General features: G+C 34.2%; 3 protein-coding genes across 7 annotated transcripts; 1 reads left to right on the forward strand and 2 right to left on the reverse strand.

The window, feature by feature from the left end:
• Positions 1-6: 6 nt before the first annotated feature.
• On the reverse strand, positions 7-1,852 carry LOC127244319 (heat stress transcription factor A-7a-like). 4 transcript variants are annotated; one of them, XM_051264804.1, is made up of 3 exons: positions 1,643-1,852; positions 1,293-1,510; positions 7-1,222 (listed from the first exon to the last, which is right to left on the reverse strand). In XM_051264804.1, the coding sequence occupies exons 1-3, from the start codon at positions 1,716-1,718 to the stop codon at positions 455-457; spliced, it is 1,062 nt and encodes a 353-aa protein (XP_051120761.1). In that variant the 5' UTR covers positions 1,719-1,852; the 3' UTR covers positions 7-454. The 4 variants fall into 4 exon arrangements, with proteins under 4 accessions (XP_051120761.1, XP_051120760.1, XP_051120759.1 ...); XM_051264803.1 differs by having other exon boundaries at positions 1,583-1,852; XM_051264802.1 differs by having other exon boundaries at positions 7-1,213; positions 1,293-1,852.
• A 1,648-nt stretch (positions 1,853-3,500) lies between these two features.
• LOC127244400 (sulfate transporter 3.1-like) lies at positions 3,501-7,250 on the reverse strand. The gene is made up of 12 exons (XM_051264926.1): positions 6,841-7,250; positions 6,547-6,754; positions 6,265-6,436; positions 6,050-6,115; positions 5,779-5,892; positions 5,222-5,338; positions 4,997-5,123; positions 4,604-4,890; positions 4,294-4,484; positions 4,091-4,176; positions 3,919-3,995; positions 3,501-3,803 (listed from the first exon to the last, which is right to left on the reverse strand). The coding sequence occupies exons 1-12, from the start codon at positions 7,187-7,189 to the stop codon at positions 3,645-3,647; spliced, it is 1,953 nt and encodes a 650-aa protein (XP_051120883.1). The 5' UTR covers positions 7,190-7,250; the 3' UTR covers positions 3,501-3,644.
• A 7,009-nt stretch (positions 7,251-14,259) lies between these two features.
• Positions 14,260-17,003, forward strand: LOC127244364 (ankyrin repeat-containing protein ITN1-like). Of its 2 annotated transcripts, none has more exons than XM_051264851.1 (7): positions 14,260-14,895; positions 14,964-15,113; positions 15,201-15,296; positions 15,369-15,524; positions 15,604-16,208; positions 16,305-16,639; positions 16,723-17,003. In XM_051264851.1, exons 1-7 carry the CDS (start codon positions 14,337-14,339, stop codon positions 16,985-16,987), a joined length of 2,166 nt encoding a protein of 721 aa, XP_051120808.1. In that variant the 5' UTR covers positions 14,260-14,336; the 3' UTR covers positions 16,988-17,003. The 2 variants fall into 2 exon arrangements, with proteins under 2 accessions (XP_051120808.1, XP_051120809.1); XM_051264852.1 differs by having other exon boundaries at positions 16,314-16,639.
• Positions 17,004-17,063: the final 60 nt, after the last annotated feature.

Consider the following 17,063-nt stretch of genomic DNA (forward strand, 5'->3'; position numbering starts at 1 on the left):
TAGGAGTATTAATTTTTCTTAAAAGAAAATATGTGTAATAAAAACACACCTTTGATATTGAGATAGAGATAGAGAGTGGGACCCACCCACTCAGCCCTTTACTATTTCCTTCACGGGTCTTCCTTCTATTGCCAGATTCTCCTCTGCCTTATTACATAAAATACATCATTTCAACTTGGTACACACCACAACGCACCTTTGTACTAACTACGTTATACTACTTTCATAATGTAGGCGTAATTCCCACCCCGTTTTTTCTGCAATATTAATTATTTGTTTGAGCCCATGTCTTACTAAAGGCCCAATAAGGCCCATACATATATTGGGCTTTATCCATACTGAGCCGATCTTAGGAAGTCTTCTCAACTGGGCCTGCCCATATAAAGTCCAAAAACTTACCCACTTGAAAATTAACACATACTACAACAAAGTTACTCAACTACTACTGCCTCCACTACTGCTTGGTCTTAGGAGTTGACCCTGAACACAAAAAGTCCAACCTCTCAGTCAACTCTTCCATATTCACTTTAGTTTGACCATCTCCTTCTTCCTCGTCCTGCTCCAATCCCTGCTTATCACTGCTCAATAATTCCTCCCAAAACCCATCATCCAAAACCTCCCTATCACAATTAAACCTTAAATGCAGTTCTTGATCATCACCGTCCATTTCCCCCTCCTCCTCTTTCGGCGGCGGCCGCCGCCGCCCTTGCATTTCGAGGGCCAGGACCTCCAGCTCCGACACCTGTCCCTGGTCCAGTCCATAACAGCCATCCCAAAATTCCATCTCCTCCAATTTGACCGGCGGCCGCCGGCTGTACTCTCCGGCGGCGGCGTCGAGCCCTATCCTCTGCTTTTTCTTGGTGTCGGGCCTGATCTGCAGGCGGCGGACGACGTCGGGATTCTGCATCGCGGTGGCGAGGAACCTCATCATCTGCTGCTGCTTCCGCTCGGTCCCCCGCAGCCTGGCCTCCATTTGTCGGGCGTATTCTCGCGTGGTCTGGTGCTGCTGCCGCAGCTGCAGCAGCTCCGCCAGCAGCGCCTTCTTCTCACGGCGGAGCCGCTCCACCTCCGCCGTGTCGTGGTCGTCGGAGTTATTAGCCGCCCCCTGCTGTTGCGTCGGAGAAGTCCTTCTTCTTCTGATAATTTGCAGAAGATCCCTTCGCCCTCTCAGGAAGGCCTCGTTCCCGAACTCCCACTTGTCTGCATCCATTTTCTTAAATCCCTGCCCAATTCCAATAGTTAATTTGATAAATTAGAATTGGAGATATATATATATATATATGTATACGTACGTAGGTGTTCAATTGCCTGATGAAGCTGGAGAAATTGTTGTGCTTAAAATAAGAAGGAAGGATGGCGTTGGAGAAGGCATTGGGATCCCAGACAACGAAGGTACGACCACCTCGGCTCCACGAGACAATCTGGTCTGTGGCTATGTCATCCACCATCTCGAATGTCTTCGTTAGAAACGGGGGCGGGCCCACCTCGTGCAGCCCCTCTATCGGCCGTACTGCACCAACATCATTAGAATTATGAAGATCATCATCACCTGCTGCTGCAGATAATGAAGAAGAAGAAGAACCTGCAGCAGCAGATGGAAGAAGAAGAAGTTGACGATGATGATAATGAGACCCTTCATTACGTAATCGTGACGACGACGACGACGACGATGACAGTGACGATGATCCACCTGGATAGCACTCTTCTTTTGGGTTCATGATTACACATTCGTCGTCAAAAACAACCTTGGAATCTTATTAATTAGAAAACGTACGATTTTAGTTCAAGACGATGATAGCAGCTAGCGGAAAGTAACCTGTGGGGAGAAAATCTTGGAATGTTTTTGGGTGATCTACTGTTGAGCCTGTAAGTGTGTGTGTATATATATATATGTATAATGGAAAGTTCTGGAAATCTATAAGAGGTTTCCTCAGCTCGAAGGTTTCAGTTTCGCTCTTCTGGGTGGGTTAGTATTATGGGCGCGTGGGGTGTCAGTCAGTGTAGGGTGGGGGGTGGCGGGGTTTTCTATATATAGTAACTTCTGGAATCATCCGAGACGAGACTATCTAAAGGAACGTTCTGGATTCATCTATGGCATTATAATTTGATTAATTTCATGCCAAGTGGGGCTGTGGGAAGAGGATCGCAGTCTGGTGAGTGCTAATTTTAAATAACTAATTTGTTGATGATTCAAGTGATGAGATGGGAGAAGAAGAAGTTTCTTGGAGAACTCCGGGACCTGGAGCGGGGAGTATGTGTCTGCAGGTTCTCTGGTCCTGGAGTGCGGAATAATGATGAGTACCTATGGTATTGTTGATTTGGATTTGGATAATGATGAGCGACAGTTTGACAACGTTTGCTGCTGTCAGTTTATTGACGGAATGGAATCTTTGAGCTCCAATTCTTGAAGGTGGTGTATTATTCAGCATTTTATTTTAGTTTTACTAAAAAAAATTATATTTTAAAATTAATAGTATTCGGATATTATATTAAACATTTATTTATTTATTATATTATGGAATATATTATTAATTTAATTTAAAATTTCAAACCTAAACTCGAAGGGGGACAGACCCATTGAGATAGTTCAAGAAACGCCTTTTAACGTTGTATTGAAATATCTGACCAATTTAATAGTAATAGTGGAAATAAGATAATAGTAATATTAAAGAGAAAAGGGAGAATTAATTCAAGAAACAGTTATAAATTGTTGAATCAAAAACTGACACGTGTCATTGTAAAATTATCCAAGGAATCTTCTCGTATCACAGATAGGACCTACCTACTATGTTTGTGGTCCATGCTTCAATGGGTCAATTTCTGTAATGGCATTGTACTGCTGGGCCTCTATTTTGATTTTTGTGAACTTAGCCCATAACAACTTCCTACATGATCTAATAATAATTTAGGGTGCCCAAAAAATTCGAATAAAATGGAAGAACCGCTTAATTGAAATATTAATTATTTTTAATGTATTTAGTTTTAGATTCAATTCTTTTTTATTTATTTAAAAATACGGTAAATATTTTCGATTTGAATATATTTTACGATTTCGAGTATTTGCACGATTTGATTTGAATATCAAATATATGTATATTTACAAATAATCGAACTATGTCAACTCCTAAATAATATTGCATAGTATAAAATAATAATAATAATCGGAGAATGAGTCAATCATGTTTTTTTACATTCAAATTATTGTATCAATACTTATTTATTTAATATCAAATAACTATTTTAATTTTAAATTTACTATTCAAAATTTATATTAAAATGATAATCCCAAAACACATCCAAATACTTTTAGAGACCGCTCTACAGCTACTTTCAGTTTTGAGCAGATCCGATCCTCTATCCTATTAACACACTATATTCCCTCTCCCCACATGCATAAGATGTACATATACATACGTGTATATATACACACATTATGTGTGTAGGATAAGAAGATATAATTTATTTTTGGGATAGAAGAGGCAGTTTGAGAGAGTATGTAGTTGGGGCAAAAAATTATTTAAAGATGGATTACATACAAGCATCAAAGATACATATTTTTACTAATTTAACAAGCTATATTAATTGTGTTTCAATAACTTACACGATATTAATTTCTATTACATTGTTGATCATGATCATGAGAATCAAATTAAAGGTTGCAATTTGCAAGTTTGGAGCATGTAGTTGCATGCATCAACAGCTTCTTCCACTGTCATAAACACCCAATCTTGCCCTATCCTTTCCAAGAACTTCGACTTGTTCATCTTCTTCATCACTTCTGCCCCCGGATTCGCAAGCGCCATCTTCGCATCGTCCCCATCAGAAAAACCGGCAAAAGAAAGTTGAGCCGGCTACCTCATTTTATGATCATTACTCATGTGTTGAAAAGAAAATGTTTGCAATATAAAGTGTGTTTACCTTGAGCTCCCTTCGATCAAGTATCTTCTTAACCTCATCGAGCATGCTTATCCCACTCGTATCAATGTTTCCAACAGCTGTTCGAAAGAAAGGTTAAAAAATGATAGTGTCATAAGTGAGACTTGATTTAATATTTTATGAGAATAAATAATATATTGATCTGTCTTCTTACCACTCAAGTCGAGTACTAAATATTGCAAGCTTGCTTCTTTCGATGATTTCAACTTGTCTTCTTCCTCGTCGACCCATCTTAGAATCCTTTTCAACAAGAAAAGTACATGTAGTGAAGCAAATTAGCAAATATATAGATTGTGGGATGTTCTTCTTAGTACATATTTTGTTTTGTCATTGATGATGTTTAGACGCCCCGCGCACCTTTCTCTTAGGTAGTTTGAATTGGCGAAATATATTGGAGCATCTATCTCAAGTATAAGCACCCCTTTAGCAGCATTGGTGTCCTGATATTGTTCGATGCTTCTATAGATGTTCGAGTGAGGAATGCTTCCAAGAACTAAAGTTCTTGGCCTCGCGACGAATAACAAAACCCTCAAAAGAGATAATCCAACCTATACCCAACATAAACCACATATATAACTATTATCCTAAATACACTGTTCAAATTAATGTTATTGCTAAAATTAATTCAAGCATATATATATATATATATGTACATGTATACACTTACCCCCAACATTAGGCCAACTTCAATGTCGGCAAAAACCACGCCAATGTATGCGCTCAAGCACACAACAAAGTCGTATTTGTCGACATGCCATAGATGGATTGCTGATTGATAGTCTATGACGCTGAGCATCGCAGCGATGATAATGGCGGACAGCACGACGAGCGGGGTGTAGTGAAACAAAGGGGTTAGAAACAACAATGTTATCATCACTGCAAAGGCCATTACTATGTTGGAAACTGCAGTTTTGCATCCTGCGTTGAAGTTTACAGCTGATCTTGAAAATGGTCCTGCAAGAAATCAATGTATGTTTAGATTAATTAAAATGTAGTAGTGTATAGAAAGTTATCAATTTTATACCAAACCCTAATTGAAACTTCAATTTTGTGTATAGACCTGCAGTTAGGTAGCAAGAAGTGCAAGAACCAGCAATGTTCATCATCCCAAATGCAATCATCTCTTTGTTGCCATCAATGTTGTAGTTTTTGTACATGGCAAAGCTTCTTCCCACTGCTATTCCTTCCTGCAAATTAAACACACATTTAGTAAAAACCCTAATTTCCTGTTCTTCATGGAATCATAAAATTTTTCTGAGGTTTAAAATATTGCGACAGGGCTTACGGCAAGAGCAATAATGCCTGTGACGATGCCGGTTTTGATGACGCCAGTCAGATACTTGGAATCGAAGTCGAGATCCATTATCGAGGGAGGATTTATCCCTTTCTTCAATTGTCCTATCTGCACATGAGTTTTTGTATGCATATATTATCCATGAATTGATTCATTCATTGGATGCTGTATATGCTTAGAATTGACAAAGTAATTAAGTGCCTAATTATGTCCATCATCGATTCATGTTAAATCAGACTGTAAAAACATGACAAAACATTGCAACATTAATAATTGGTGGGAGTGTATGTAAGAACAAACATCCAGCTGCAGCAGCTAGCAGACATGACCACCAGTAATTGATCCAAATTATAAAAGAGAGGGTTCACATGAGATGGATAAAGCCAAATCCGAATAGCGACTGTATGTCAGTATACGTGAAGGAGACAAGCCCATGGAAGAACAGTACTGAGTGCTGTATCTATATATATATATATAATATATATATACTGTGGGTGGAAACACACAAAAACAGTGGGCAAATTAATCATGTGTGTGTGTGCACTCACCACTTGGACGCCATGTCTTTCGGCATGGGTGAGGAAAACCAGTATGCTTCCCAGAGTCACTGATGTCAGTGGAGCCATGGCTGACACCCAGAAAAGGATTGGCTTCTTTTTGCTCTGTATTGAAATAATTAATAATATATAATTATAAAGCAGAGGACTTGCTGAGTTTTTTTATTTTTATTAGTTAATGATTGATATATGGGAGGTGTATTTAATTCATTGATAATTAATTTTTCAAGGTAGAGAATCCATGGCGTCAGGGTTGACTTACAAAATATCTGATAAGCAGCATGTAGGAAAGGAAGGCACATCCCAACACAGCACTTTCCCATCTCCACTGCCATTAGCAAAATAGTCAGTGCTAAAGAAATTAAAAATTTTGAAGATCTCAACTGCTGCAAATTAATTAAATATGGCTGGATTTAATAAGATTGATTAGGAAAAACGAGCTAATTGTTTCAAAAACCATTAAGCTATATCAATTACCTTATGAAATTGAGTGAAAACAGCTTTAGAGACAGAGATAATGTCGGTTTCATGGGTGAAATGTTCTAGGCCAAACACGCCCTTCAGCTGCTGGAGTATGACGACGGTGGCGGCGCCGCCCATAAACCCTACTATTGTGGCGTGCGACAGAAAATCCACTATAAACCCTAACCTGCGCTCAAGCACACGAATGCAATTGAAACGTAGGATATACATATACATACATATATATATATATGATGATGATGATGATGATGATGATGATGATCTGAAAGCACAGACCTGAAGATTCCGAGGGAAGCTTCGAGAACGCCGGCGAAGAGCGTCGCCGTGAAAGCCAGACGTAGGTAGAGCTGAGGATTCTCATTGGCGTTGACCAATCGGGTGAGCATTGACCCCATGAGCAGCGAGCCGACCGCCACCGTCCCCACCGCCAAGTCCCGGGAGCTCCCCAGCACCGCGTACACCAACGGCGGCACAAAGCTCGAGTCTAATTCACCAACAAACCAGTTAATCAATCAACAAACCAATTAATGATATATATGTATAATTAATTATATATGTGTGTGTACGGACAGAGGCCGAGAATGGGGGGCAGATTTGCGAGCTTGGCGTAGCTGATGCCCTGCGGCACGGCGAGGCTGGCGATGGTGATTCCGGCGACGAGGTCGGCCTTGAAGAAATCCAAGGTGTAGCGCGGGCCCCACTCCAGTATGGGGCAGAGGTACTGCAGCCCCAACACCAGTTTCCTCCTCGCCGGCTGGTTTTTGAACTGCCGGAAAGGGTCGTCGGGGAAGAACGTTTCCATTACTGTGTTCTTCAGCGACTTCACGAACGGAAGCGGCGGAGGAACGGCGGCGCGCCGGTAGCACGCGCTTTCGCCGTTGGACGCCGCCGGGTACTTGTCGTCCTCGGGAGTGCTCATTTTGTAAATTGATTTGTAAAGTTTCCTGAACTACTTGCAGGTTTCATGGCACGTAGCAATGGAATTTAAGGGTGTTTTATAAGGCCAGACACCGGAAATTGTGGAGTTCCCATGGCTGCCAGGAAACTTCTGAAAGTCCCGGGACTTGAAGTCCTTTTAGGTATACAGTGTGCTGTCATTAATTAAACTTCCACTGATAAGTACATTTCTTTATCTAACAAAGGTCTATTATATGTATACATAACCAATACTATTTTTTTTAATCTTATTTATTTTCATAAATAATACTCTTTTTGTTCAACATAAAATGTGCATATTTTTTTATTTTTTTAAAGTGAGACAGAGTATAAAAATAATAAATATATATGATATATTACTCCCTCCGTCCCATCTACTGTGTTCGTATTGTCGTTTCTGTTCGTACCACATCCCATGTCATTTTCATTTTTTGAAAAATAATTATATATTTTAATCTCATTTTAAACTTTTAAATTTAATTTTTTAAATTTTAATTAAACTAATTAGTTATTTTAACTTTAATTTTAATTATTTATATTATAGAATAATTATTTTCACTAATATATTTTTAATTATCTACTAATTATATTTATCTTAAATTCTCATATCTATGGTGAACCCAAACATCCAACGTGGAAGGAAGGAAGTACTATTTTAAAAATATATATTTGTTTGTTTTAAAAAAAGAAATAAAAATAAAAAGAACACACCCATCAAATCTCTTTAAAATGTTTGAAAAAGAATTTTGAAAGTAACAAATATTTGCTCCATTTAGACAAAGACTATAGGTTTGTTCACTCAGTTTGTTTTTGAACGACATAATTATTTGTAAATATTAAAAAATAATAATATATGTTTTTTACAGTATATATTATATTCATTTACAATAATTCAACATAAAATATTATTATTTTGTATATTATCGATATGAATACTCTCAATAGACATAAAAAAAATATATTTATTCAAAAAAATATTAAGTGAACTCATCATTTCTTTACACAATTTTTTTTAATTTTGACATTATTTTATTTTTTTAAAAAATATTAAATTAAATATATTTTTTATGTAATATATTAAATAAAAAAATAATTTTTATTATTTTCAAAATTTTTACAACTAACTTTCAAATTTCTCTTATCTATTTTGAAAATTTCTAAAAAATTTAAATATTTGACATAATATTTATAAACGAATATATAAATTTAATTTTATAGTTTAGAAAATATTATTAAAGGAATAGTATCAGAAATATAGAATATATTATTATAAACAAGGTCCATTATTGATGTAACATAATTATATACTCCCTCCGTCTCAAATACCATGTCCACGTTGTCGTTTCTGTCCGTCTCATATACCATGTCACTTTTTTTTTTTGGAAAATGATTACACATTTTAATCTCATTTTAAATTTTTAAATTTTATTTTTTAAATTTTAATTAAACTAATTAGTTATCTTAATCTTAATTTATAATTATTTATATTATAGAATAATTATTTTCACTGATATATTCTTAATTATCTACTAATTACACCCCTTCTAGCAGACACGGTATTTGGGACGGAGAGAGTATTATTTTATAATATTATTAATAAAAAAACAGCTTTAATTTATTATAATTATGTAATAATAAATAAAATAGGTTTTGATTACAATTTTTTCAAATAATAGATAAATTTATTACAATTATGTAATAGATATAAATTACTTTAATTATGTAATATAAAAATAAAAAAAATAAAAAATAAGGAATTAGTTTTGATGGGTGCTTCTGATGTTCGAATTTAATTTTAAAGTTTAAGAATAATAAATTTTGAATTACAAAGGTATTTGATGCATAGCACGTTTACGTAATGGGTTTGTTTAATTTTTATATTTGAATAAATATTTTGTTACGTAATATTTATGAAACATCATACCATCCAAACCATCATTAGGTGAATATATTAAATAAATATTTGATATATTTTTATAATATACTTTTAAAAATAAAAATATAATTATTATTTTATTGGCACAACTTTTTATCAATACTATCAAACTAAATTCAAATTGTAAAAATTGATATTAGTTTGTGCTTGAATTTTTATTTAATTATTATTCTTATAAATATAAATAATATATTAAAAATAATTTTAATTGAATAACAATATTTTAAAAAAAAAAAAAAAAAAAAAAAAAAAAAAAGCCACAAACACTTGAACCAACAAACAAACCAACGCTCCCACCTTTATATTTATACTTACATTTATTTTTTATTTATATTTTTTTCTTACATTTATTTGCAACTTTGGGCCTACTGACTACAGTAATACTTTCCGAAAACCCGCCGAACTTACTGTTGGGAAGGAAGTTGGTCCTATTTTATGGAACTGGCCCACCATTATTAATATTTTAAATATTATAATAGTGTATCATAATTTATTTAAATTATTTTTATTAATACTTTTTATAATATAAAAGGTTTTTCTGTTGATTAAAATATTTATATTATTTAATTTAAATTTTCTTAAATATATTAAATCAATTGTTTGTGTTATTATTTAATATTAATTATTATATAATTATTTTCTATTTTTATTTGTCATATTTAGAAAAAATTTTAATTGCTAATATTTATTAGAAAATATTTTTTAAAAAAACATTAAATCATATACTTATTTTATCCTATAAATTACTCTTGTCCGCGAAATTTACTCGCTACCTTTTTAGTTTGGCCCGCTAAATTTAATTAATTATTAATTTTGGCAAAGTTAACAAATCACTATGTAACTGTTACCCTGAATTAGACACTTATTTACAACAAATTACATTTTCTCTCCTCATTCTTTAAATTTCTAACTTACTTTCCAAAAATGCTTTCAATTATCTTTTTACTTTTATCATTTTTTTAATAAAATATTCATTTTTCTTAATTTCTATGCTGGACCAAATATTCTAATTTTTACGGACAGAGGGATAATTATATATATAAATTAATTTTTTTTATTATTTTTTAAAAAATTCCAAAATTTACAACTTTTAACATTCATAAAAGTTGAACTGTAGCTTTTTGTTGGCTATCCACAATTGGAACAATCTTAGCTGTATTCTTCCACATACCACCCTCACCATTCAATCAAATTGTTTGGATTTGATTTGAGGCCTAAAACGAATTTTGAATTGAAATAATAATTAGTATAATATTTTTAATGAAAATTTAAAATATATTTGTATATATGTTAAAATTTTGATATTATTTACTAATAATAATTTACTAAAAAATATGAAATTAAATATTTTTGGTGTAAAATTTCTCTAATATTTTTTTTAAAAAAATAAATTAATATATTATATATACTCATTATTTTTATATATATTATATTATTTCAAATAATTTTAGAAAACAAACACACTTATTTTGTTACTGTTATTGTTTTTTATTTATTTATTTTTTGTCAATTCTAAAAATTTCTATTTAATGAGAGTTTTGATTTTTTTAATATATTAAATTTTAAAAAGAAAAAACATACAAACATTTATTTTGACAATTTTAATAGGGAAAAGTCAATTAGATTTGATAATTTTAATAGGGAGAAGTTTGAGAATAATTTCAAGCCCAATCCAAATCAATCTAAACACACCCTAAGTTTTTCTTTCAATATTGATTTTTCAATTATTTTTTACACTTAAATTTTGTAATTTTAGTATATAATAGTAATATATAATACAAATTAAGAAAAAAAATAATCCTAAATGTAATATATTATAAATTGTAAGTAATTGTATTATAGACATAAATTATAATTGCGTAATAGACTTCTAAAGAATTAAGAAATATCCAACTAACAAATAGGAAAAATAGTTATAAGTAACTGGATTATATATATTATACATTTAATATAGAACATATTGAGATGTCACACTTATAACCTCTAAACTTTTATAACGAGAATGTAAATTTTGTAGGGCCTAGTTTGTAGGATATTGGATTGGATCTGGAGTTTACCTGATGCGCACTTTTAGATAACAGATGCGGAATCCCACGTTAAAAAAATAAAATAAAATAGTATTTTATTATATACACGTGAGTTATATAAATTTCAAAATTCAATAATTATATTCCAACACATGATATATCCTTTTACTGTGCAAATCACATGCATTAATATATATATATATATATGTGAAGTGGAAGACGCCATAATACACATATATAATTATTATTAAAAACTTTATAAAAAATCTGGATTACTTTAAAAATGTTATCTACCATACATTGTATTCATGCAAATTTTTAGTTAAATCTACTATCTATTTATTTATTTTATTTATTTATTATGAAATGAGAACCCGTAATTATTATTTTTCAAATACGTTCTGAAAAAGAACAAATTATATGCTTTATTAATAATAGTGCACAACCAAAATTTAATTTATTATTATAGCTCACATGTGATTGGTCTATCTTTTTCCAAGCAATTCTCTTTCCCCATACCGTGCGTAGACATTTTGGTTTCTAATAACAATATAATTATATATCTTGTAAAAAAAAAAATTTATTATAAATAATTAAATCCAAAGCAGCCACAAATAATTAAAAAACACATACGGGTACCCTCTTTTGGTTTTTTTTTTTTTCTAAATATATGTCAACGCACAGAGTCATAATAGAGTATTTATAAAATCAACATGTGTCCTTTTAGGAACAAAAGATTTTTGGAGTGACATATTTGTCGTTGACTTGTGTAAATTTGATCCACATACAATCAATAAAGTAGTGCCCAATATGATTAGAAAAAAGAAAAAGAAAATAAAAATTGATTCAATAGGAAGCATAATTAACTATAAGGACATCATTAGGAATTACTTTAATAGGCAAGTTTTCCAAATAACCACAAACACAATTTACACTAACCCTAAGTACCCAATTTAAAAAAATAAAATGAAATAAAAACTACAAGTCCTATTTTAGGGTTTGGGCTGAGACAAAAAAAAAAAAGAAAAAATGAATAGTTAGATTGGGTTGGGGATGGAATTAGATAGGAATGAATCGAAATGGGAACAATTGTTCGAAAGGGACTAGTCGAGTTTGTGTGGGAAACAAATCGAACAATGGAACAGAAACCCTACATATATATTATATGAAAGGAATTGAAATGATCGAATAAACCCTAAACCACATAGTTTGGGGGGGATGGAAACGATCCATCTAGATCTCCACATTCGATGTTTATTACGGATTTGGAGAGTTGAAAATGAAAGTGAGTGAATAGGGCATGCGAAAACGAAACATGGTCCCTCCCACTCTTCATTTACACGGCATTATTAATTAATGCGCGAATCATTAAGTTTTGGCTTGTCTTGTTGAGTATGGATATGTATAATAGTGGCGATGTAGAAATTAATTGCATGTGCAAAATAATTCAATATGCCGTTGACAAGAATTTGGGGTGTGTTTCTTTGTGTTTTCGATGTTATTTTCCATACAATAATGGATGATATCGTCGTAAATTTACAATCTTTTGTATAGTTGTGAATGGAACACTTGTTTTTAATTTATTAGACATGTCACACTAGAACTTACTTTAAATTTGTTACTATACGTTTAAAACAATAAGAATAAAAGAATTAAAATACCCCAAAAAAGAAATTAAAAGAAAATAAAAATCAAAGAATGTGACCAATGATTCTTTATGTATTTATTGGACATAATTTATTTGAATATTTTTGTGCTTAGTTGTATTTATTTTGTTGATTGCAGTACATATCTAGTTGAGAAAGGATTTCAAATTGAATTTTAGCATTCATAAACACTCTTTCTAATTCTTCTTTTTATCATTCAAGTTCTATTTCTTTAAAGTCTCAATTTGATTTTACACTATTTTTTTTAAAAAATCTCATAATCATTAAATTAAATATTTATTTTTTATTTAGTACTATATTACAACAAAATTATTTTTCATTCAAATTATTATATAAAATACATGTTTTATTATATTAAATATTATTTCAATACAAATTTTTATTATTTTCAAATTATTTGAATCCAAACTTTAAAGTAACAAGCCAATTTTCTCTCTTTTGGAACAAGAATTTGTCTCCTACTATAGTATTCTTAATAGAAGTGAACATCATCCAATTGAGTGGTTTTAATTTCCACCATTAAACAATTTTTTTTATTATTATTCTTAAATTATTTGATGTGGGTGTGATTTTTCTTTCTTTTTTTCTTTACAATAATTATTATTATTTTATTATTTAGAAGGAAAATGATTGAAAAAAAAAATAAAAAACCCATTTTTTTTCCGATCAACTATGTTAGAAATGTGCAGTTAAACGTCAGGGTACCCATTGTATCCTGACCTCACGGTGACAAATTTACTACTCACATCACTAGATGAAATGTTCCATGTTGTTGTTAGATTGAGGTATATTCCTTCCAAACCCAAACTAATAATAATAATAATAATTGTAGGAAAGCCCATACCATAGATATATAGATATATATATATATATCCATGTAAGAAGAAGACGATGATAATGATCCAGTTCAAAATGACCAATGAAATGGATAAAAAGCCCAACTGATACAGTGTCTCTGCAGTAAGTCCATACGTGAATTAAACGTGGGAGACCTTTACCAAAATTTCAAGTTTCCACTATTTTTTTCGGAAAAAAAATATATATATATATATATATTCTCTTCATTATTCTATAAGATTTTATTAATACTAAAATTATTTTTATATTTATATAATTTTTTTACAAATATTCTTTTATTAATATTACAAAACTTTTATAATTTTTTTAATTTGTATTATATTTTTACATAATAATTAATATTTATATATATATATTTTTTATCTAGTAAAACATCACATCATTTATTATTTTAATACAAAATTTAATCCAAAAATGTTCCTACAACCATCAAAAGAAACATTATCGGATCCTCCAGATTTGGTAAGATATAAGAAACCCCTTGTGCGTACGGACCTCATCTTTACTAATCATTTAAGCAAAGCAAGACATAATAGAATAACTACTTTACACTTTTCCATCCACCACTCCTTAATTGATTCACTAATCCATTTACATATATATGCACCGATTTCTTCAGCAGAGATACAGACAGCAGTCAAAATGGATCCTCCCATTAATGCAGACATAGAAATAGATCATCATCATCATCCTTCTGCGGAACTTGAAGAAATTCGTTTAATCGAGAGGATTGCAGAGGAGCTATTCAAGAGTGCATTCGAGGACACCTGGAACAAGGTCGTCGAATTATACAGAACACAGGAACTGGCTCGCCGGGTTAAGATCAACAAATCCGGCGACACCGCAATACACGTCGCCATTGCCGCCAATCGCCCCGACATAGTCACCAAGCTCGTCTCCTTCGTCTCCCCCGCCGACATCGAAATCCAGAACGACATGGGGAACACGCCTCTGCATCTCGCCGCCGTCGTCGGCAACGTCGAAATGTGCGACTGCATTGCGAGGAAGAACCGCAGCCTCATCGGCCAGCCCAACAGCGACAACGAGACGCCGTTCTACCTCACGGCATTGCACGGCAAGAAGGAGGCCTTTCTCCGCCTCTACTCCCTCATTGAACCCGATCGCGATCCTTACGCCTACTGCCCGAGGAAACAGGATGGAGAAACCATTCTTCATGCCGCCATTGATGGAGAACACTTTGGTCAGTGATCATCACCTACTTCTTCAACCATTAGTCCCCTTGTTTGCTTCAAATGTTTTTTCCTGCAGATCTGGCGTTCGAGATCATGAATCGCTATCCTAAATTCATTCACTCGGTTAACGAGGATGGGAATTCGATGCTGCATTTGCTCGCGAATAAGCCTAATGCATTCAGGAGTGGGAGTCGCATTACCGGCATCAATGAACTTATGTATCATTGTGAGGATTTTCACCTTCGTTTCGGGGCTGACATTTGCAGGTTTATTCTTGGTGTAAGTAACTCTTCTTGTCTTTGGATTAATGAAGGTACATTTGTGACTGGGCTGCAGCAAAAATCTAGTAGGCCAGAGGACGATCGATCCTGCTCGAATCTTTGTCCATGGAATTTCAAAAGGGGGTTGAGTAAGTTGTATCCACTGTATCGATCATTTTGTCACTTGTCATCAAAATGAAAACGATTCTCTTGTCGTGCAGCGAGGAGGAGTGATCTTCGCGCGCAACCGGATACAGAGTCTGCGAGGGACGAGGCTCTTGGTGATCCAAAAAATGGCGACAGCTACTGCAAATGCATCAATGTTCTTAGATGTTTATACAGTATATGGAATATGATACTATATATTCTTGGTTTTGGTAAGTAGTCTGATCATTTGTATTGTTTTTTATTGCCCTGCCTGTGTTAATTTGTCTGATGATGATGTGCAACGCCAAGGATTGATTGAAATACAAAAGATTCGAGACAGAAAACAGAGGCACGTATGGTCGTACGAGATTTTGAAGAAAATTGTCGCCGAAGCGAATTGCTATGAGTACAGAGACAATGGAAGACAGCCCTTGAAACTAAAATTTGTCGACGATCAAGAAACTAGACCATACGTCGTGTTAGAAGGCGCAGACGTTGGATTGGATGAGAGCTCGCTTGATCGCGCCGTGGGCGAAGGCGATCATGATCGAGCAATTCTAGTGAGAACTGATGGCACAATAGTTCAAAGAGAGGTGAGGAAGAGAGAGTCTGCTTTTCTCATTGCAGCAAAGAATGGTATAATCGAAATGGTGACTAAAATCCTCGAAACCTTCCCAATGGCGATCCGCGACACGGACTACATGAAGAAGAATGCAGTTCTTGTTGCCGTGGAGAACAGGCAGCCTCATGTGTACCAATACTTGGTGAAGCAAAGCATGAAAGAAGTGACCTTTAGAGCCACCGACAAGAACGGCAACAGCGCGCTGCATCTCGCGGCTGCGCTGAGTGAGACTCAGCCGTGGCGCATCCCCGGCGCCGCGCTGCAGATGCAATGGGAGATTAAGTGGTACAAGGTAGAAAACAATTGAGCTAGTCATAGATGAGTTTAATCAACGCATCGCTAATTACATATTATATAGTTGTCCGAATGAATGAATGAATGTATGCAGTTTGTTAAGGGCTCGATGGGGCACCAATTCTTTGTGCGCCACAACAAAGATGGGTTGACGGCGAAGGAGGTGTTCACGATAAAGCACGAAGATATGGTTCAGAAAGGCGGGCAGTGGCTGACCAACACGTCGGCGTCGTGTTCAGTGGTGGCTGCACTGGTTGCAACTGTCGCATTCGCAACTTCCACGGCAGTCCCCGGAGGAATCGATCAGCAAAGTGGCACGCCGACACTGGAAAACCAGCCGGCGTTCATGGCATTCGCCATATGTTCTCTTGCGGCGCTGTGCTTCTCTGTCACGTCCCTAGTCATGTTCCTGTCCATTCTCACTTCCAGGCAAGACATTAGTCTCCTGGAAAATCATTAATTTCCACAACACTGTAAAAATGTATGTATGTATGTTTGTATGATCATTGCAGGTATCAGGAGAAAGACTTCGGGAAAGGGTTGCCGAAGCAGCTTCTGGCGGGGCTCTCGTCGCTCTTCGTTTCCATTGCCGCTGTGCTGGTGTCTTTCTGCGCGGGTCACTTCTTTGTGCTGAAGCAAAAGTTGCAGAATGTGGCGTACCTCATGTACGCCATAACTTGCTTGCCGATTACCTTTTTTGCGTTGCTCCAGTTTCCTCTGTATTATGATCTTCTCAAAGCTACTCTCACTAAGGTGCCTCAGAGGAGCTACAAGTAGTAGCCAGTAGCTGGGATGCTTGAAGAAGTTTGATCAATTTGAAGTTGTGTGTTTCTTCTGTATTGAAAGATGGATA

The sequence above is a fragment of the Andrographis paniculata genome, unplaced genomic scaffold, assembly GCF_009805555.1.
Source record: "Andrographis paniculata isolate CXL003 unplaced genomic scaffold, ASM980555v1 Contig9END, whole genome shotgun sequence".
In the NCBI taxonomy this organism is placed as follows: Eukaryota; Viridiplantae; Streptophyta; class Magnoliopsida; order Lamiales; family Acanthaceae; genus Andrographis; species Andrographis paniculata.